At 42.3% G+C, this 22,500-nt stretch overlaps 1 protein-coding gene and 1 long non-coding RNA gene across 7 annotated transcripts in view; one reads left to right on the top strand and one right to left on the bottom strand.

The window, feature by feature from the left end:
• Window positions 1-22,500, bottom strand: part of FGGY (FGGY carbohydrate kinase domain containing) — a 301,158-nt gene that overhangs the window by 145,760 nt on the left and 132,898 nt on the right. For 5 of the 6 annotated variants that reach the window (XR_008237131.1, XR_008237130.1, XM_052801137.1 and 2 more), the window contains one exon: window positions 17,380-17,521. Coding sequence is in view for 3 of the 6 variants with exons in the window: in XM_052801137.1 (XP_052657097.1) it covers window positions 17,380-17,469 (90 nt within the window). In the remaining 3 variants the exon portion in view is untranslated. Of the gene's footprint in view, window positions 1-1,970; window positions 2,109-17,379; window positions 17,522-22,500 lie in introns of those variants that run through there. The other variant, XM_052801139.1, reaches the window with a different exon arrangement.
• On the top strand, window positions 835-9,114 carry LOC128147908 (uncharacterized). Its single transcript, XR_008237132.1, has 2 exons — window positions 835-1,147; window positions 8,965-9,114. It is a non-coding gene; the product is annotated as an uncharacterized LOC128147908 (long non-coding RNA).

Genomic DNA, 22,500 nt, shown 5'->3' with positions numbered 1-22,500 from the left:
ACTAGTTCTCAGGAAACAGATCAACCTCTAACAGAATCAAAAGAATGCTTAAATGAAGAACGGCTTATGGAAAGAGAGAAGGCAGACTTATTGAGGAAGTACAAGAAACAAAATGGCTAAGAGCCCTTATTTGGGAAGAGGATGACTTTTTCAAAAGAACCAGCAGTTTCAAATGATAACTTAGCTGTAGGACTGTTAGCAACACAGGACAGAGTAACAAAAGTGGCTAAGAATACCCATAAAAACTTCCCAGCACAGTACTAGTTTATTTAGTCTCTCCTGACACTCTAAATTGATTTCTGCCCTGATTCTTACAGCTGGGAACAGCTGTACCTACAAGAACCCAATTCCCCCTGTTTTCCTCTTTCATCCTCCTATCCCAGGCACCCTTCCCAGGAAAAAAAAAAAAAAAAAAAAAAAAAAGAGCTGCCTTTTTTTTTTTTTACCATATGCAAGTACATATTCCTGAAGGGAAGGGGGCCATTAACATTTAAAGACACTTTAAAATTTCAGCATGTTTTTGTACTATATTTAAGTACATTTAGAAAAAAGTTAATTTCAATAAATTAAGCAAATGATCTTCCAGGATGAGGGAATACATGAGTATGAAAAACGAGACCACCTTCACAGTAATGAGTCTGTTTATTACTTTCTAAGAACCTCAAGAGATGAGAGAGCCCTCTCCTCTCCTTCCCCGACATTTAAGTGTTCTCCAGAGAAGAGGCACTGATGCTAAATTTATTAAACTACCTAACAAGTCCCAGGCACCTCAGTAGAGAAAGAATCTGCAAGGTCACCAGTTCCTAAACAGTGCAGAGCACGTCACTAGCGAGGAACACAGCCATTATGGGGAGGTCTGGAGCCAAACACAAGTAAACTCCACCAGGTTATTGGGGTGGGCTCCATGCCAGCCCACAAGCTTTATGAAAACGCAGGAGCAACCGCCATGCAAAGGAGACAGTGCTGCAAAGGTTGCGAGAAAACGGAGCTGCAAGAGGAGGAAGGAGGCAGCGATGGAAGCAAGCAGCGAGAGGACACCACTGCCAGCAATACCTGTGCCAGAGCCACAAGACTGGAAACTACCAACTTGAATAAGGGCAAGAAATACATTTAAGGAAATCTCCCAGGGATCTGGAGGATTAAGCAAGTACGTAAGTGATGTATGTCCCACCTGCCTACGTCAGGTCACCCGAGCGCTGCCATTTAAAGCTCAGGGAAAGGCAGCAGGGAAAATGGTGACTCCCTACACCACCGTCTGCAGCAGGAGGCATTGGGAGGAAGGGACATGCTTACCCCAACCCTGCAAAATCTCAAGTGCCTCCCCAGGCTCTGCGCACCCCCCGTGCTGCCCGGAGCCTGTCAACGCAAAGGGACTGTGAAAAAGGGCAGACCCGTTCTCATTAAATTTAGGCGTTATATATAGGCTGTGCTGTTGAGAACCATCAGTAAAAGCAAACTTCGGGAAGCCAGGCTGGGAGGCTAGAATGTAAATCCTATAATGCCCCACCAGCGACGCGAAAACCAGGCTCTGAAACCACTTCGGAACAATTTAATCGCGCAGCCAACGAACGCCCTGGGCAAGCTGCATGCGGCCTTGGGGGTGCGGCGAGAGGGGTTCCCTGGGGAAAAGGCCGGAGATGGGTGTTACACGCGGCCATCACAGGTTGTTTAATTAAAAAAAAAAAAAAATAAAAAACAACAAACCAACACCACAAACGCGACAGGGTTTCTCAACCAGCAGCACCTCACGAACAGGGAAGGAGTTCTCTGAATGTCACCGCGGGCTGGGCAGGCCGGGCCGGGCCGGGCCGAGCCGCCACCGTTAACGGCCGCAACGGCCGCCGGCGGCGCGCGCGGGGCTGAGGGAGCGCGCTCCCCTCAGGGGCGGCGCCCAGCCTCGCCTGGCTGAGGAGAAGCCCGCCCGGCCGCGGCTAGTCGCCACCGGGTCTTGGCTAGCGTCAGTCACTTACTTGTCCAAACTGAAACACTATATTAGCTGCGCAGGGAGCGGGCTAGAGAAACCGCGCTTTTCCTGACAGGGCAATTTCCTGACCGCCGGCCGCTGCCGGGAAGCCCGCCGCGCTTCTCTCCCCCCCGCCCAGCCTCCCCGGGCCCGGCCGCGCTTGCGCTGCCGTTCCCCGTCGGGGCGGGGAAGGGGAGGCGGGAGCGGCCGAGCCTCCCCCGCTCGCCTTTGAAGGCTGAGCCGGCCGGTGCCGGCATCTGGTTTGCATTTGGGGGCCCGCGTGTGGAGCTCTCGCCCCCAGCGCTGTTAAAGGGATCTGCTGTGTGTTAGGCATAGCTGTCAAGCTGCACTGCCCTGGAAAGCCGAGAGTGCACTGCGCCCTGTCAGGAATTCAACTGATACGAGTATTTTTGCCTCGGAAAGGGAATCGTATTTCTCCTTTATTTAAAAGCGAATAAAACAGAAACAAGGAGGGGGGTTGGCTCTTTTCGTTAAAGGGGTTGTTGCCAAATCGTATTTCTCAGCCGCAGCCCTGTTGTCCTACAAGACTGCAGAAATATTGGGGGTTGCAGAAGCATTTTGCATTTAAGCGGTGCGAGAAGCCACAGTGAGAGCCAAGGGGAGAATAAATACAGGGGAACGAGCAGAAGGGTTATGTCTGGACTGAGGACATCCCCCACCTTGACCCATAAATATATAATCGCTTCTTAAATAAATAAAATGGGACTGCAGGCCGTGAGTTAGATTTGCTGCACAGGGTTACTCCGTTTGGGAGTTTTACCTGAAGAGTGGTGAAATTCCTGATGTGAGGAATAAACCCTCAGTTTATTTAAGGTCTGCTTAAAAAGGAGGACAGGGCAGGGCAGTAGGATCCCCTCAAATGCATCCCTTGAAAACAGAGAGACCGGCCAGCAGTGGCTGCGTGCTACAGCGGTGGGTAGAACCAGAGCCCACCATCTCCCTCCACAACCCACGTAGGGAGGAGCGGATGGAAACCCTCACATTCCCATGATGTCCAAACACTTCTGAAGAGGCCCCAGGGAGCCACCGGGGATTTTTCCCGTTATCCCCCAAATATTCTACAGCAGGAAATCGTGTAGCAAAAAGCTCTCTTGCAACATTTCCAGAGTTTTCCCACTTTGGCCCAGGCAGAAATACTGCAGAACAACCTTGCTCAGGGAAAGATGAGTGTTGTCTCGTGGTTAGAGCACAGGGTTCGTGGTCAGAAGCTGTGGGTTCTCATTCCAGCTTTGCCACTGAATCATTTTGAGAGCTTCGCTAGTCACTTTGTATTAGAACCAGTTAGTAATTTTCCGTTGGAATGATTTTCTGATGGAAAACACTACTTCTACAAAACTGAAATCTTCTGGGTGAAAATCGACTTTCCATTGGGAATACCTTGTGTCTAGGCGGGGTAGGAAAGGACATTAGACCCAAACTGAAGTATTTGGAGTTTTCTTGCATTGGTCCAAATGTTTTGCTTTGAATAGATAGATACCACCCTCCTGACTGTAATTCCAAGTCAGCTCATTGCACGGTGGGAGCGTGTGCTCTCATGCTCTGCTTTGCTCCCCGGGAGGTCTGCACCTCCTGTAGTGGGATGCAAATTTCTCTCTTCTGAGACGCGTACGTCCCGATCTGAGTCAGACCAGCCCAGGCACGCGGGCACCTGGCCCGTGGGAACAAATCGTAGCGTAAGGCTACCACTCTGACCAAGGAAGTGCACCACGGAGAGTATTAAGTTCAGAGACACAAACAAGCTGTTTCACGTTAGTTCAGTGACCCAAAACAAAGTACTGTGACTGTGGATATACCAAAATGTTTTGTTCAACTGAAAAGCAGTAAAATGAACCCCAGAGAAACGGACCTGAGTGTGCTTCTACTCTCGCTGACAATCAATCCTATAAACCCTTCCGTACACATGCTGAGCTCCCGTTTATAGCTCTTGCTCTTCGCCCTCCCAACTATCTCCCTTCTTCGCTGTTTTGTTCCAGAATCCTATTCCTCTGTTCATTAAAAACAAATATCATTATTTTTGTCCTCTGTATATTCATAGATGGCTGACACTTTCTTTTAATACAAATAATGCTTGTTCTGCTCCCACAGTGTATATGTAGACAACATTTACATCCCTTCTTTTGTTTTGCCAAGTTAAACATTAACCATTTACATTTTCTTTCATAACAGCAGGTTTTGGATTATCTAATAAGCTTTCTCTGCACTTGTTTCAGTCAGAATTCATCTTTTCTGAACATGAGTGATCACAGCCCAACATAATGTATAATGTTCAAAATGATGTCTTGCTAGTGAGTTGACAGTGGCAATAATAATTCCCTATGCACCCTTTTAGTTACAGACAGGGATCAATTTTGCCTTTTCTACACATATATCACATTAGTATCTTGATTTATCCAGGTCTTTTTGCTCCAATAAATAGCAGGAAAAAAAAATAAAAAACTGTCTAAGTACAGACAAATGTATTAACTTTTCCTTAACGCATTTTTCCATTTCATTACACTTCTCTAGCACTCACATGGTTTCTTTCCAAGGGGCTGACAAATGAAGATATTTTCAAGAACAGTTACAAGATCTCCAGCCTCCAAAACCAAAGTCCTGAAAATGCTTTTATTTTAAATGAAAGATCAAAGTTTAGATTATCACATATTCCCAAGACCACATGAGGCTTAATTCATTACTCCTTTGAAATATTCTGAAAGCTGAGGGTTAAGAGGTGTTATATTAGTGCAGAATAATGGTGATTAATTTGTGCTTCATACCAAATGCAAGAAAAGTAGACATGTGCAGTGAATCCTCTGTAATTTCAAAATCTTTCTGTAAACTTGAAAATATCTTGCAGATATATGTACATTAAATGGAACACAAGACCACTTTTTTCTGTTTAGAGTGTGGCTGTTGTAGTTCTGCTTCAGATATTACTGCTTCAAATAACCTCCCTCTTTTTCCAAGATTCTGGACAGATTCACTTAAAATATAGCCTTTTGCCTTTTCATTACAGAGTAACTAATGAAAATTCCATTTTAAATGTGCTTTCTGTGAGACAGGAACATTCTTTTTTTCATTATTAACAAAAGCCCGTATTTCAAGCTGTAGGGGTACAGCTTCAGGTAGCGTAAATCAGCATTGCTCTGAGATGGCCTGCAGTCCTCTCAACCAGCACTGCAGAACAATTTAGTGGTTTCAGATGACAGTTGGCATCTTTGAAATATTCTCTTTTGCAGAACTAGACTAGATGTGACACTTGCTGGAGAAGAAATCTTGCATAAATCTGTCTAAAAAGACTCACTTAATCATATTACTTCACTAGCAGTGGTAACCTTTGGAGGCCAAAGTCCAGACAGGTTGAGAAATGGAACATGAGTACATAAAGGTGACAATTCCATTAACTGCAATCAAAGAGAGAGGTGAATGGTGAGATAAAGACAAATGACTTATTCTATAAAGAAAAGAAAATATGTGTGTGAAGGGGAAAGAGACAGAATGAACATTTTCCAGCCTTGTCAAGGAAATAAAGATCCAGTCCCGCTCCACTGAGATCAACACAAAAACATCTCTTGGCCTCCCTGGATGCAAGCTCTGGCCCAGGATCCCAGTCTCCTGTTGAATGTTAGTGCGAACCGTCATTTCAGGAGCGCGCATATACACAAGTGAGACGCCCTAGTAGAAAACTACATGCAGAATGTCTTGCTGAATTGCCCACCATCGCCGTGCTGGAAATGCAAATGCTGGGCCTAGCTTTGCAGTCAAGAGGGCATTTTGCAAAAATAAGTGAGTGCAAAAATTGTTGGCATTTCTGAATCCAGTGATTCAGGATTCTCAAATATACCAGACAAGGCCTTTCAGTCTAGCGGTGTGCACTTCAACCCCAGAGGCTGAACCGAAATGGCTTTGGGGCTTTCTTTTGGGCCCCAAATCAGAAAGTGTGGGTACATATTGATAACTGAAACTACCACCACAGGGGAAAAAAAAAAGTTCTTACGCAGGTTCAGTGCCAAACATCAGCACAGATAAAAGAGACTGTCAGGGCATATTCTCATCCAGTAGCCTTCAGTGAGGCCAAGGACAGCATAAGTAGGATCGCTAGGACAACTTCACATTACCTAAGTTTTTTCAGAGGAGGTAGAAGCTTAGAGAGTAGCCATGCTGGCTACTGAGCTGCTTTGCAACAGTAGAAATAAAGCCACAAAGGTATCTATCTAACCTATTCTCTCTCAAAACTTTCTGAATTTAAGATAAAGAGGAAATGAATAACATAAAATCTATCTATATATACAATCTCCTCCTCTTTTGCAATTTTACCACTTATGTGTGGCGTTTTCAAGAATTTCTATGCAGAAAACTTCATCTAAAACTAATCCATCTACCAAAACAAAACGCAGATAAGCAAATTGTTTTACTTACAGAAGCAGAAATGGATCTCTGAGCATTCAAAAATTCTGCTTGCCTAGGTGTTGATGAGCATAACAACTGAAGGGAAGAAAAGATTTATAAAGGGTCGTGTAACACGTGCTTGCTTAGGCAGTTAATACAAGCACCTGAGGGTGGTTTTCAATCTCATTTTTAAGAAGCAGTATAACACTGGTATAGGAAATAGAAGCTGGGGAATACTCTGGATGAAATGCTTACTGAGTCATTAGACTAGGACTACTCATTCAAACAGGGAAATAGGGAAGTAAAAACCAACTGAATACTATGCAACGACAAGAAGGGATTTTTGACTGTACAGTAGGAAAAAAAGGAAATTTCCTTTGGGGAACTTTTTCTGTTTTTAACAGAGATATTAAGTTACTCTTAGATACTAGAGCAGCCAAAAAGGGAAATCCCTGTTTTACATGGCTCTAAATATAGCTAGAAAAATAATTCAGATTTTATCCTTTTGTGGCCCATTTCCTTACATTTTGGGTAGCTCACCTTTTAATACAAAAGTCAGAACCTGATACAAACAAACATACAAAATTTCAGGCTCCACCAAAATTCCAGTGTCTTGCCCAGGGCCTGTTGCTGCCTGCCTTCTTGGCTGGGTACCAATATCCTTTATTCTCAGGGGAGTCAGCCTTCCAAAAAACTACTTGGCACTTGGGTCAGGGCTGCTCTGTTTTCCTAACGTTCACGGCAGGCAGGATGTTTTCTGACTCTGGTACCCAACAGTTGAGCATTCCAGACAGCATGGGGATTTTTCTTTCAAAACCGCGCTGCCCATGCCATAAGAATAAGTGAAGTTCTGTGACACCATGTGATCCTTGTGGGAAAATAGGATGACTTTGTTGCTGAACAGCGATACACAAAGGAAGAACGTGCACGACTCTTCCCACCTTTATAAACTCCTTCTGTGGTGTGAATGCTGAAAAAATTCTGGCTTAAAGTCATGTTTTCATCAACCGGTTTCCCTCTGGGAAGACTGCTGGATCACCACAGATTAGGTTAAGGAGAAGACACCCTCCCCGCCCAAATGCTTGGCCAGAAAAGAAGCCCACTGCTGCGGTGTAGCAGAGGGGATGCTCAATAATCTTTGCACACATTGTTGCTGTACCCATCGTGTTGCCAGCATGTGAAAATGTTCTGTTTGCTCCCCAGAACAGGATCAGTCTGTCAGCACACAGCACAGATACCCCTGCAACTTTTGCATATGCCTTTACACTCCTTAAATATTAGAAATATAACTTTAACATTTATATTTTAGTAGTTCCTGAGATCACTGATGTCAGTGCCAACTACAGCTGTGCAGCCTTTGCCTTGTGGAACAGAAACTACATAGGTGAGGGCAGGTAGGTTACAACTCACAGACCGGACTGGACTCCTCACTGACCAGGAGCAGACATACTGCCCCGCTCTGTCTGGGAGGCAGATTTGCCAGAGACATCTTCCATCATAGCTCTATGCCAAAATCCAGACGTGCAAAATCGTGAAAACACAATCTGTTGAGCTGGAAATGAATTTCACAAGCCAAGCTGTGAAAATCTGTCAAGCTCCTCAGATTTCTCAATACCTTACATCTCATGAAAAATAACTAACAGAGGTTAAATATTTTTCTGCAACATCCCTTCAAGACTTTTTCCATAGAATATGACCAGCTTACGTGAACCAGTTTGTTACAGTGGTGATATATCATACAGTGATGCCAAAATCCAGTCAGCGTGGAGAAGGGTTGAAGAAAGCTCAACCACACTTCAAGCGGCATGTCCTGTTGCCATGCCGGGGACTTTCTACAACAGACAGATCCTATTTTGCCCTTTGAATTCAAACACTAGTGAACACAGTCACAGGAGGCAAAGTACCGTCAGCATCTGTTCATAAAAAATGTAATTGTCTGTTCTCCAAGGGTAAGATTGTTAACTGGAATCTGGACTTCCCATTTTATAAACAACATGCAGCTTTTCTCTTAAAACTCATTGCAAAACATATAAATGATGTTCTAAAGCCAGCACTGTAATATTTTAAAATCTTAAATTCAACAGGGGCTTATTCAAGTACGTAAAAAGAAGTTTATAGGATCATTTAGCCACCTGCAAATCATACAAAAATAAACCAAACAGCACTAGAAAGTGGAATAAAATCACCATATATGTAGCTAGTTCCTATAGCAGTTAGATTTTCATGCTCTGTATACAACCCAAAACAAATTGTCTGCTTATAATTAAAATATGATACTGTTTCCAAAAGTCTTGCCTCTAGGGAGGTAATTTTATACCATGGGGCAGATTCAGCCCTGGTGTAGTATTTCTGATTTTCACGGAATTACACCGTTAAAGAATTTCACCCAACATCTTACCCACACTGATGCAATTCAACTTTTAAGGGACAGTTATGGGGTTTCCTCCTAACTCAGGCCAAGTTTCTGGAACAAGGAAAGTCTGTAAAAGAAACCGTTGGAGGGATGTTTTAGTCTGGCATTTAGGAATATTCACATATTAGAAAACGTCACAGGATTTATTTTGTACGTCTTACACATTAGAATGTCTTGCTTTTTTTTTCTTTCCTTACAGATACATTGCCAGTAGGAGGTCACAGCAAAACAGGATAAAACCCAAAGAAATGTAATGAAACAATTATAGACAGCTGTGAGTAGAAAGACATTTGTGGATCCGGTTAATTCTGGTTCATCTTTGTTATATAAATCTATTTTACAGACTTAATGTGTTGCCTGAGCTTGTAATATATGATTAACAGAATGCCTGCACCACTCAGGACTCTGGAGAAAAATGTAAGATATTAATTCTCCAACATTTTAGGTAACTTGAAATATTTTGGGCATGATTGATATCACATAGTGCTTTGGATTTATGCTTTGCGTGACAGATGGAAATCAGAATATACACACTGATGCTTTCACTGATGTTGAAAAACTTCTGTGCAGAATCAGAGAAAACGAGCTATAACACTTCCCTCCTCCCAGAACTAACCTGGTCTTTCCTAAAATCATGCAGCATCATAGGTCATGGCCGAGAAAACAGGAGTCTCCCCAGCTCTTCCTGCCAGTGCTGCACATACCCGGCACCGTGTGGGTGGGTGGGTGTGTGCAAACAGTGGAAATGTGATGCTGTCAGAGGTCTGGGGGAGATTATTCCATTCCCTCTGCAGTTGTTTGAGCTGCCCAAACAGCATAAAGCAGATGCCTAGGCTCTTAAAGCTTCCTGGGAAAATCAACACTGTTTCAAAACCATATCAGAACCAAAACTATGGAAAGATTAATCAAGCTTGGGTCAAGAGGGAAGAAGGATGCAATAGCTTTTGACAGCAGTGAACTGGTAAATGATGTACCCAGTGTTGAGCTCTCTTACAAGTCACAATGTTCAGTGCATCACATCGAAAACTCCTTCAGACTATTGACATAATATTAGAAAGAACATGGAAAAAGAACAATCAAAGGTATATTTTACATTTCCTACTTGCATGTTTACACTAATCTGACAATCATAAAGCCTTAGTGTAAATCAAATGGATCAAATGCTATCAGTAAATTAAAACATATATAGAAATATGTGTACAAAAGTTAAAAAACATTTTGGCACAGAAGACAGCTGCAGTTCAGAGTTTCTTCTAGTGTTAAGCACAAGCAGCAGAATGAAACTGCTTTAAGCATTCTTTAAAATCACATTCTGGTTGCTAACCTTTGGATTTTGGAGTTTGTCTTTCTGAAGCAATGATAAAAGCATCACAGCTTTAATGAACTTTTAAAATCATTGACCAGTCTGAAAAACTGAAAGTGAAATAAAAAGCAAGACACAACAAAAATAAAAAATACTGTACATTTTTGCCCTTTCTGTCAGCCACAGCTAGGAAATGTTGTTATAAAGCAAGATTAAAAAATTGAGGAAGGAAATGAACGGTAACTGCACTCTTATTTTAGGCTATTTTATGTCTGATTGTTTCAAAAGTAGGAGTACGAGACTGGGTACATAACTCCACCCTCTCCAAGAATTGACCGAATCGTTGTTTCTGTGTGTAATCCAAACATGGGAAGAGTTTCCTTACCTACAGCATGTTGTAATCATGGAAATATCATGAGATCTTCTAACTGACACCTCGTCCCCATCATCATCTTGGGAGATACAGGACTGGACAATTAGGAGGGCAGATAATTATCCCATGGGCTGCAAAAATTTGCCTCAATGGAATCCTGGCCACCGAGGGTCAGCAGCTAAGAAGCAAGCCCGCGCGCAGGGCACAACTCCACCACGATGGGCACTCTACCTGTGAGAGCTCCGTGTGGTTGCTCAGAGCACAGGGGCCTGTACAGACCCTGCTAAGCTGGTGACAGGGTTTGGGAAGGGAGGCCAGTGGGTTCCAACACCTCTGTACGTACTCTCTTTTGCTGCCTTCAAAGGGAGTGATGCTTTTGCTCTGTCCTCTCATTGATTTGTATATTCTACTGCTGTAAGTCAAATTTCCTCCCCCCCCAAAAATCTTAAGGTAAGCTCTAAGAATTGAGAGGAGGGAGAAGAAGCTTTTACTGAACGAAGCAAGTTTTCCAGAATAAAACCTCATCCTTTTCAACCACCTATTACAGTCAATCTGATTGGCTAGTGCCATGCTTCAAATTTACTCAGGTTTTTTCCCTTTATTGCTTTTAAATTAACTGGTAGCTCAAAGTTTCATCTAAAGGTATTTTGTATGCTTTTTCTACCTTAAAAAAATGCCCATCCGAGAATTATTTACCCAGCATCTAGCTTTAGGAAGTCACCTTGATAATGGGAGGAAAAATATCTGTTAGAATTGCTTTATTTTAATACGTTAGTGAAGGGAAAGAAATCCCAGATAGACCTGTGGATGTGACTGTTTATCATAATTTGAGAAAATATATGTTCTAGGTCAGCTCAGTGGTACTCGTGTCACTGAGTTTCTAATGTTGTTGAAAACTGACACCAATGCATGATCTGAATAACTTAAAATTTTGACCCAAGAGTAATGTCCCTCTTTAAAAGAAAGACCTCTAGAATTAAGACTTCAGCTGCCCCATCTTGAGCTAGAGAACTATTTTTCCAAGCTGCTGCCTGTATTGGGCTTCAAACCAAAACCGAATGAATGCAAATGAGGAAGCAGTTTAAATACCTGGAGGCTTTGGGGGGTTTGGAACATCAAACCCTTCAGAGTACAAAATATTTGCAATTTGGTATTGCAAGCATTTCCCTTCCCACTGGAAGGTTAATTTATCATAGAGACGTACATTGCTGTCAGAACATATCATGGGCTGGTCATGTTCTTGCTACCTTAACTTAATCTCAACCAGAAGAAAATTAGTGTCACCTGTGGTGGGGGTTGTCTTTGTCAGATTGTTCTCTTGTAAAAGGGAACCAAGCCAGAGGCTGAGAGTAAGGCTAAGGATCTCAGTGGTATTTTTGGCCCTATAATCACACCCTTTTCAAGGTAATCCATATTTTAGCAGCAGCGCCCCCCCCCCCCCCCCCGCCCGATGTTATCTTCATTTGTAACCTGTTGCCATATTTATTCCATAGAACTTTGCACAGAGCCTACAACCGCGGAGGCTTACTGACTGCAACTCCTCCCAGCTCAGCTTCCATCAATACATCCCAGCCATTTGCAGCTTGTTTAGCATGCGAAAGCCCACACTGGTACTCTGGGTTGAGTAACGATGTTCTTATTACACCCACTCAGTGTCCTTAATATTGGGTAACAGGAATCCAGGGGATGAAACAAGCTGTTACTTTTGGTTTCTATGGTCCTGAATCCGTAAGCTCTAGTTCTAGGGGGGGTATCTGCTCTTTGACAACACTTCCTATATTGTGTTTCAGCCAGGAAGATGGATGTACCTTAGTTAAAATGAGTCATTCACTGAACCTAGGCCAAACTTTGAAGCAAATCTGGGCCAGTTTACTGCCTCAGGAGGAAACCTGGTTTTTGCATGAATTAGATGTGAAAATAAGCAGAGCCTGACTGACATCTTCTCTGAATTCCAACTGTAAGGGTAAAACCCAGCGGGCATGAGCCTCTGGCATGACAAAAATGAGGAGGGGAAAATGAGGCTTCCTGTCTCCCCTCCAAGAGCCAGAGAGACACGTTATTCAGAACTTAGGGTAAATTGTTAATTATTTATACACTAATTAGGTAATGTTTATAGAATGTCTTACATATGTAAATTGCTGTAAATATGGTTACATTTTTCCTGCAGTCTCCAATTAAATGAACTTTCATTTTAGCGCAAAACAATTCCATACCAACTTGTTACACCAGTTCTTTAGCCAGGCAGCTTTTTAGCTAATGGTCTCGGCTCAAACTGCACTATTGTATTCCTCTACAGAAATTTCTGTGCTGGTTGGTAGTTGTTTTAATTCCATCACAGATCACATTCTGTTTAATGATAATTTGATTTTGCATTGCAAGACCCAGATGTACATTAGGAGGTCACAACCTTTCCATTTATCTCTTAAAGTAACTATTTTTTCCCCAAGTTCCATCAGGTTAAAACAGTTAGCAATTTTTCTCCTTGAAGTGTCCCTTCAGCTTGGCCAAGATATATAATAGATCAGTGTAGCTACAAATGCATTACAACATTAGTCATCAATTAGTTTTAAACCATCACTGTAATATATCATTTATCTAGCTTGCTGTAGCACTATTGTGAACATTTAATTTTTTAAAGGCATCTTGATTTTTTAACCTGACGGCCGCATCCCCCTTTTGTCTCCTATACAGACATCTCCTTAAGGAACAATAAAAATTAGATTTGTTTGACCTGCACTCAGGGTTCGTTTAAGCGAGATGGATTTTAATTGCTCTGCCTAGTCTACCAGACAGCTTTTATGTAATATTCCAGACATTTACGCACTGTCTTTTCCCTTGCTGTAAGCAGGTGTGTGTGCCCACAAATGCCTGTAAAGCAGCTCTTACAATTCATTTCACATCTCTGACAACCCTCTGGGAAATTGCTTACTTTGAGATATCATTGGCAGCAAATTAAGGGCTCCAGTCATTGCCACTTCTTTCCTCCTAATACCATTTTCTTTTGTCTTTAAAATTCAACTTGTCGTGTGGCTAATTCTAAAAGGACTTTGCTGAGGACTGTGTTCCTTGTGCTTGCGTTGTCATCATACAACGCGGATGACTCACCTCTGCATCTCCCGATAGTGAGAACGCGTGCAGAGCCTTACCTGTCTCTCCCCAAATCCACATTGTCCTTCTACCATTTGCAATACATTTGACTGACTTAGATTTATGATTTGAAACAGTTTGGAGTATAAGTCAACTAAGACTGAGGGAAGCATGTCTATGCCACAGACATTCAGTATCTTGAAGTATCTCTAGCTTCAATTAGTAAGTCACGCGAGCAAGTTATCACAGCATTGACTCAGAGCCCAAAGCACCCTGACTTCTCTGCCAGCTTGGAGTAGAGGCAGAATGAGCTCACATTTGCCCACGATGAACCTTATTTGCTCCAGCTGCTCCAGGAGGGAGAGGAGAACCTCATGCGGAGAGTTCTTTCCCTGCTGACTCTCCTCTTCCACGCGTGATACGATCTGAAGCTGAGGTCCTCTATTTTTCCTGTTCTTCCCATTCCTAAAAAGGAAGATTTGGCTGTCCTGTGAGTTACCAAATCAGCACAAAAAAATGGGCCTCCTAAGCAGTTATTTGTGCCTACAGCTGGTTCTGGTCTACTCTCTGTTGGACACACACATGTACTTAATTCCCATTTGTGCTGGATGCCTATTAAAAGAACAAATCTGCAAGTGAGGAGGGTCTCTTCTACCATGTCAATGGAAGTGAAATACGTAAATCTCCTGCATGCTGAGGGCAAATGTATGCTTAAAATGCTTGGGAGAACAGCTGTGAAAAAGAATAAGTGGTTTGTATTATGCTGCAAAGTGTCACTGATCCAACATGCTAAGCTGATCCTCATGTAGTACGTAGTGCTTGCTCCATGCTTGCATTATACTGCCTACTGCTTCCATGTGTGGGTAATTCAAAATGCACAGCATTTCAGACAGCATAGAAAAAGGGACAAACCTGGCTTCTTCCACCTCAGTATAACCAGCATGGTTCACAGCAGCAAGGGACAACTGGATTGGAAAGAACAATTCCAGTTAGGGACCCCGTGCAGTGAGAGGAGGTGGAGATCATGGTGAGCCACAGAGCGAGCTGTGGAGGAACAGGGGGAACTGCCTGTCTTTCCCGGTCTGGGAAGCCATAAGAGGGATTGGAATCATCTTCCTCGGTGCCACTGTTCTTCTCCTGTTTTATCTGCCAGTGGTGAATCCCAGTCACTCGGGAGACATCCTGGAGTGAGATTGGTATATGATGATAGGTGAATGACAAAACATTTAAATAATATTAAGGGTTCTGTAGCAGACTGTGGAAGGAAGTCCCATTTCCTTTCCTTAAAACCAAGCACAACTGCACACTTGACCAAAGCCCACAGTACATCTTCAAAGTGCAAAATACAACCGCACAGCTCAAGGCATTCGTCTTCCACCTGCCCAGCCTGAGCCAGCACCTGAACCCCATGATAAACTGCACATATGGATTCCCTCTGGACAAGAGAGAGAAGCAGCAGAACATGTTGGATGTTAATTATGGCACCGGTGGAAGAAATTCAGGTGCTACACTGAGAGAAGCCTTAGAAGACTTCTACATGATATAGAAACTATGAATACAGCAGTGACATCAGGAAAGAGATGGGAGGTCCAATGCACACACTTTGCATATAGACAAATAAATCTTAATTTCATATTCTCTTTTTTTTCATAGGGCTTGTATATCCATCAATAACACACACCAATATTTTTTACTTCCCTGAGAGAAGCACTGAAAATCAGTACCCATTTATTTAGTACCAAACAAAATCAAAAATAAGGGCAGGCTTCAACACTAGAATACACATTTCTAAACCTCCGAGGACCAGATGCAGCAGAGCTGGAACACTCAACCGCTGTAATGTGCACCGAGGAGTCACATTTGTTCAAGAAAAGTCACATTACTTATATTAATTGGATGTGTCCAGCTCATCCTGAGTCCACTTAAGCCTTGGCAAACCTCTAGCTCCAAGGCATAACAAAAGTATTAATACAGATATTCCTTTATATTATCCCATTTACATAACGACTCCCACCTTTGCAACCTAATACTTATTCTTTGGAACACAGAGAACTATTGACTCATATCTGGACTGGGATGCCAAAACCTCCTAAATTTAGAGAGTTTTGGAACAAGAGAGTTTGGTTCAGGCCCATCCACAACAGCAAATTAAACACAAGTCATCATCTGTGCGAGCGACATTTTCAGCATGTCCAGAGCCTGGCGTGAGCTGACATTCTTTCTCCCAGTAAGATTTACAGAATTTGCGCATTGAAAAGTATTGAGGTAAACCATGGTCTGAGGGCCAAGTGCATAAATTAGGCCTGTCCCCTCCCTTCAGTAAATTACATATATACACGCTGTAGGTTGGCTAACTATGCTTTTGGCAGCCTGAACAAGTCTGTGTGAGTGCATGTTAACAGAAGGGGAGTTTGTGTCATACTCATGCATTTACATTTTCTTTTCTAAGACTTTGGTGCAAGGAATATGTTGTACATCTTTTTTTTCCCTCCATTCACATCAGATACTAGATTAAACAGACAGAAAAAAATGTAATATTAAAAGTGTTGGCACATATTGCACTTTCTCAGCAGAAATTCTGTCACTTGTACATCGGTTTGGTTTAAACCATGTAGGTCAATTTAAGGTCAGCAAGAAGTGCTGGATTAGCATCCTCAGAGACTGAGGTACTCTCCTCATTCACAGAACAAGTCCAGATCAAGAAATGTCAATTAAAGCTTCATGCACAATGCTTCTTCCTTAGAAGACAGTTATATTTCCTCAGGCCAACGAAGTGCTCACCTGTTCTTTGAGCCCTCTGTTTATGTGGCAAAACAGAATGACCAGTTGGTGTGATGACAAGGGGACTGACACTATCAAACTGCTTCTTTAAACACTGTCAAGATTTTTATGAGCTGCATATTTGCAGTAGTCCATGTACCTGCGAAATAACTGAATCACTGTCTTCCATGTGTCATAACGATGCCATTTCTGGGCTGTTCCGTCTTCCTCCCACAGATCTACCATATTTTAGGTAAAATGCATGGCCTAAAAACCCAAATACCTGTTGCAGCTCTGACTGGCTCTTGGTGACTTCTAAAAAAGTAATACAGTGAATGCCACTAGGAAACGCACACATCGCCCCAAAGGGATGCAGTTTGCACTCTAGGCTTCAGCCTTTCAAATGGGATTATCTGTACAAAGCTTTTCTCTATGACCTGAAGAACCAGTAGAATTATTTTTAATTGAAGATGGAGAGCCTCACATAATCAGATGACATGAGAACTAGGGCTTTCTGAAAAATGGAAAAGAAGGAATGATTTTGGATTAAATCACAAAAGAACTAAATATTGTGCCTACGTCTTCTGAATTTCCAGCAAATTCATCCCCTTGCCAGGCATCTCTCTCAGCCCAAGCCCTCCTCTAGCAAAATTCCTTGGTATCCCATCTTCCAGGCGGCCTGGTATCTCTGCTCCACCTCCGCTTCTTTCCAGAAGGTCTTTCCACAGATCCATGGCATTCCAGCACTGTGGCATTCCTCAGTGTCCCTTTGATCAACTGGAGGATGTGCTACTTTGCACAGCATGTTCAGGCTCGTCCTTTCATGTCTTCGGCCCCTCCCAACGTCTCCTGAGCAGGGTGAGGGAGATGAACAGCAGAAGCAGTTGCAGGAGTGTCTGGACAGAGGGTCAGAGCTCAGTTTCTTCCCTTAAATCCCCTGTGTTGACCTCTTAGCAAGCAGAACTGTTGTTCCAGAAATGAGATCCAGAAACTATTTCATTCCAGAAGTGAAAGTTGCGGGAAAGGTTTCCCTCTTTCCAGTTCTTTCTAAAATTATATTCAGGAAAACAAATTGACTGTTAGGGGCTGACCTTGGGAGTTGGCAGAGTCTGACGAAGGGCAGCAGGGAGGAAGTCCTGCGTGTCTGTCTGCCGGAGCATTCTGTCCTCTCCTTTTGGCATTGCATGTTCAGCCCTGGTTTGGAAGTGGCCACTGGATGGGAGGTGAATTTACCTGAAGAGGGAAAGAAAGCGATGACAAATAAAGCGGACTGCCAGTTCCCTGTTAGCACGTGACAGGAGGAGATGATGCACCACTCGGTGAACCCTCTCTCGGTACCTCTGGAGCACCCAGCCCTGCTACTGTCTGCTGTGCCAGTCCTCCAAGCAGCAGAAGCCAGCCTGCAGGCTGCGGGGGCAAAGCTGACAGCGACTTAGTGTTGAGTCTGCTGCTTCGGTGTTGATGGGAGCCCAGTCCTGGAGCACCAGCACTGCTTACAGCAGCTCCCTCCTTGGCTTTCCTCTCCTGTTTCCTTCTGTGCCTCATCTACAGAAAGAGATCTGCTGCTTCACAGTCCCTTCTCTCCTTTGCAATTAGGACTATGCTTCATTAACGGCCCCCAAAACACAAGCCTGAATGCAATTCCCAGACGCATGGCTCTGGAGGCTCTTTCCAATGTGCACCACATTTTAAAAGAAGTGCTTTCTCTTATGCCACTCCCTCCTATTCCCAATAACAGAACAGCCTGGTAGCAACTACAGCAAACTCACGGTGGGAAATACAACAGTAGAGAAATATTCAGTGTTTACAGCAATCTCCTTTCCTATGATTTAGCAGAAATGTAGCTGGCATGGCCTGAATATAAAAAAAACGGTCTTTTGAGCATACTGCAGAAACTGCTACTACAAAGTTATGAAGTTCCAGAACTTCTATTTCTGTAAATAAAAATTTTCCAGGGGAGAACATACAGAGGAGACAGTCATGTGCTCTAGCCTGAACAGGAATTGAGAAATTCAGGGTCTAGTCCCAGTTCCACTCGCAGACAGGTACCTTGGTTCAGTCAGCTTCTGCTTTCCATCGTAAAACCAAAACAATGATAATAAAATTCACAATGAAAGCAATTGAAAAATATTTGCCTAATTATTTAGCATGTGTTTGCACGCTTTGCATGTTAAACAAGGGATTGTTCCTCAACTCACAAAGGACAGATAGGGAAGTAGAAAGTGGGTAGGACAACAGGAACAAAACCTAATACATGTAGAAGGAAATTCAGTTCTGTAGAAAAACAAGCTGAAATGTGTATTTAAGAGAGGCTAAAGACGCAAAGACTCAGAGCCTGGTGGAAAAAGTCAGGGAGTTCACACCAGGAATATAGGCTATGACACAGAAGGAAGTATGGAAATAATTGTGGAAGAAGCTGATAAATGGGTGGACTGGGCTGGAAATACTGGTAGAGCTGAAGGCAGTATCGTGACAGGTGTACAAACGATGACGATGATGAATACATTTTCAGTTTGGACAGTGATGAAGCATGAGTGCTGCTGACTAAGGGTGAAACAGCCCAGACAGTGACTGTTAGATTCTGCTGCTCCAGGGCAAGATGCATTGGACTGCATCTAAACCAAGGCAGGACTGCCTCGGAAATAACGCAACCTCTGTGAGTGTTATCTGCGGATCTCAGCCACTTCCAAAGCCGTGCTCAGAGCCAAGCACCCGCCTGAGGAAGGTATTGCTCCACAACTCTTTGATACGCCACATTTACCAGCAGGTTCAACCAGTAATTCATTGAAACAGGCATTCAAGTCAATAGGACAAACCCATGTGGGAATAACTGTGAGTCACGTCGTTGCAGGAGTGGCACTCCTGCCCTGAGCCGAGCCCATCCCAGAGCTGTTCCCTTGGCATCCAGTGAGGGTCTGCCACAGATCAAGTTCTCCATCTGAAATACCAAGCCCTGCCTCATCTGGGACAAATTTACTGCTTTGATCTTTAGACCCCACTTTACGTGGACATGCCAGATGAGGCTTCCTAAACACTCAGACATCCATGGAGACAGAAGTATCAACAAGAATTAATGCAGAGATATGTCACCTTGGCAAATTTAACTTACTATGTCCCCTTTGTGCTTTGGCAACTTTCAGGTGAGGCTGGTTGTATGGTTTGTTGAACTAAACTAGGGAAAGGCTGATTCGAGAACAAAAAAATGGAGCCGAAGAGGAGCTGGGGTTTTCATACTAAATGAAGTAAAATGATAATCACCTATCAAGAGAAAAATATGTGATTGATGCCTCTGGCAGTAAAATTCTTAAGAGCATCACGAGCTACAGGTTACAAGACAAAAGACAAAGACATAAAGAAGAACAGATTAATCCAACCATGGGAGAACAGCAAGAAAAGCAGCTGGTTCAGATATTCACATTGACAAAACTCTGGCTGGCTACCAAATATACTCTTCCCACCCAGAAATAATTTGGGCTTGAAGGGAGCATAAACATCCCTGATTATTCTATATCATTAATTGCCAATTCTACTTGGTGTCCAAATGCCAGAACATTAACATCTGAATTCAAATATGATGTGGTCCTTATCATCTGAAAGTAACTACACCCTCTGCCCCACAGTACACTCCTTAGGGTTCACATGGGGAGAAACATGACTTGCCATATGGAAAATATCAGTTAAAATAAAATATTTTTATCTTATGTTAAGAGTCATTCACAGTCTCCCACTGGTGTTTGCCATAAAACCAAGAAAAAGTGAGGTTGTTTAAGCACTGTCTAGTCTCAGAGACTGTGAATAGATATCCATTGAGTTTTACTGCAGTCTGGTGCAGTCTTTCTTGATGCAACACGCACGTTTAGCCATCTACAAATTCCATAGATGTTTTTAGTAAAAGTGGGAGGTTGTGCTACCAAAGGAGAACATGAGCCAAAGATGTTCTATTATCCATATCCTATTAAAGGTCAGACAGAGCTCTTACCTCAGTGCTATAATGTGACCAGAAACTTAATTGAAAATATACAAAAAGGTTATTAATAAAGAGATGAAGCTGTAGTAAATTTAATACAGCTCACAGAAGGACTTTTGCTGGAAAGAGAAGGTTATATAGATAGATAGATAGGCCTTTAATTAAGGTGTATTGCTGGGTTAAGTGTAAATTTTCCAAGCAAGCATGAAGATAGAAAACTGGTAATTGCTTCCAATTTATATTATAAAAATCAGTCATATTCATTTTACTTCCTATGACAGCCTTACTTAATTCTAAGGTTCATTCACTTAATTGGAAGGGAGAATTCTTTGAGTAAAAACATAAGGAATTGAAAAGAGACAGACAGATTGCAAGAATTGAACGAACAGCACTTTAAATGAAATCATTAAAACCCCTCGTCCAAGATTCTCAATAGATTCATGTTTGCTGTCCTCAAGGGATATTTATTATCAAAGCTGAGTAGGAAAAGATTGGAAATTATATCAGAAAAAAGTCTCTAATGGTCTTCTTGAAAATTGAATCTGAAGAACTCCCTGTCTCTATTACTATCATAATTTTTCCATGTCTCACAATTAGTGTAGACTAGAAACTCAACTGTTTCTCTCACTGAGACCTCTTGCAACAGTGGTATAACTTGGTCAACTGTAACCAAAAGGTACACATGCATACAAACAAATTTGTTTCAACCATTTTCTTGTCTTTTACTTGTTCACAACAGAGAGTTACAGGAGGGAGTATGTTCAGAGAGAGCATTGTTGTAAGTATTCATACAACTCTCTTTGCATAAATATGCCTCAGAAAAAAAGCCTTACTAAAGCGATGAGTCTTTGTGGGTTTGGGAGTTACCCGGTTAGTGATAAGGAAACAATAACGTGGTGGCTTAAGTGGCAAATAACAATCAGTAATGATAAGAGCTAACATTTTAAAGTCATAGTCCTAGAGAATACAAGTAATTCATAAGACTAAATATCAGAATCATTTGTTGACTACTACTGAATAACAAATATACATGTCTTTTGCAGGTAAATTGCCTTAAAAAAAGAAGATTATGTTCTGAGGGGGTTTGTTTAGTTTTTCAGTGTTTCACACAGACAGCTTCAGTGATATCTAGATAACTGCCTGCTCTCCTTCACCTGACAAAGAAAAACCAACACAGGACAGCTGTTTCCACATTTACTGTTACTGGATAAGAGAGATAATTCTGTAATTATAATCAACCAAGGTGCACTGAATTTTAATCTCCCAATGCATAAATCAAAGTAAGTGCACCACGAATACACTCCTGGCATGGGCAAGGGGGTTCTGCTACAGACAAATGCATCAGTAGCACTGTGCCCAACTCTTTCTGGGATCCATTTAAGCAACCACTTGAAAAGGATCCATAGCAGAAAGAGAACCATAAAAGTGGGGAAAGCTGAGGCAAAGACAATGATAGGTAGCGCAGAGATAAATCTCTCCCTGTCAGAAGTCAAATGATGTTAAAGAAATTACTCTGCGGACGGTTTTGGTGTACGTCTTTGGTTTCTGGGGGGAAGTGACAAGGGATATTACTCCATCATTGGATATAAAGAGAAGGTTAAAAACGTCCTGGTGCTAATTGTTCAGCAAATATAAAATAATCATGTTGAGAAAGTATTTAATACTTTCAATTTTCAAAGCGACGAGCAAGCTTTAACTAATTAAACAGCAAGGTTAGAGTAATTAAAAGCTGAGATGTTAGGTTGTTAATAAGAACAGAATAATAGATTGAACAGAGGATTCAATCAACTCAAGACTAAAAGAAAACACCAAAACATTCCTACGTTTACATGAAAGGAATGAGATCTCAATATGTCAAGAACATTAAAGCTAGCAATAATAAATTTTTATCTGTCAGCGGGAAGGGAAGATGGAGCTCCAGAAATTCCAGGGAGGATTAGGGAGAACAGTAGACAATCAACAGTGAAGCAGAGACAAAGTTGGGAACATAACTATAAAGTGCTTGAGGAAATCCCTAAATCCATTGGTATTAAAGCATTTACAAAGACTTGTCAATTTTGCGGCCAGCCTCACTATCAGGAGAATTCTGTCATTTATGACAGTGGAAGCAGGATCAGGTCTTCAGGTCAATAAATTAAAAAAGCTTTAGTGAGGTTTGAAGTTATTTCATGAAACGCACTTATGGTGATTTGCTTAAGAAAGACACAGCTAATAGCCAGTAGTAGGCCTTAGCCGTGAATACAGA

This window comes from Harpia harpyja, chromosome 11 (genome assembly GCF_026419915.1).
Source record: "Harpia harpyja isolate bHarHar1 chromosome 11, bHarHar1 primary haplotype, whole genome shotgun sequence".
Lineage (NCBI taxonomy): Eukaryota > Metazoa > Chordata > Aves > Accipitriformes > Accipitridae > Harpia > Harpia harpyja.
The sequence above is the reverse complement of the archived record's forward strand: the minus strand, read 5'-3'. Positions and strand labels throughout refer to the sequence as shown.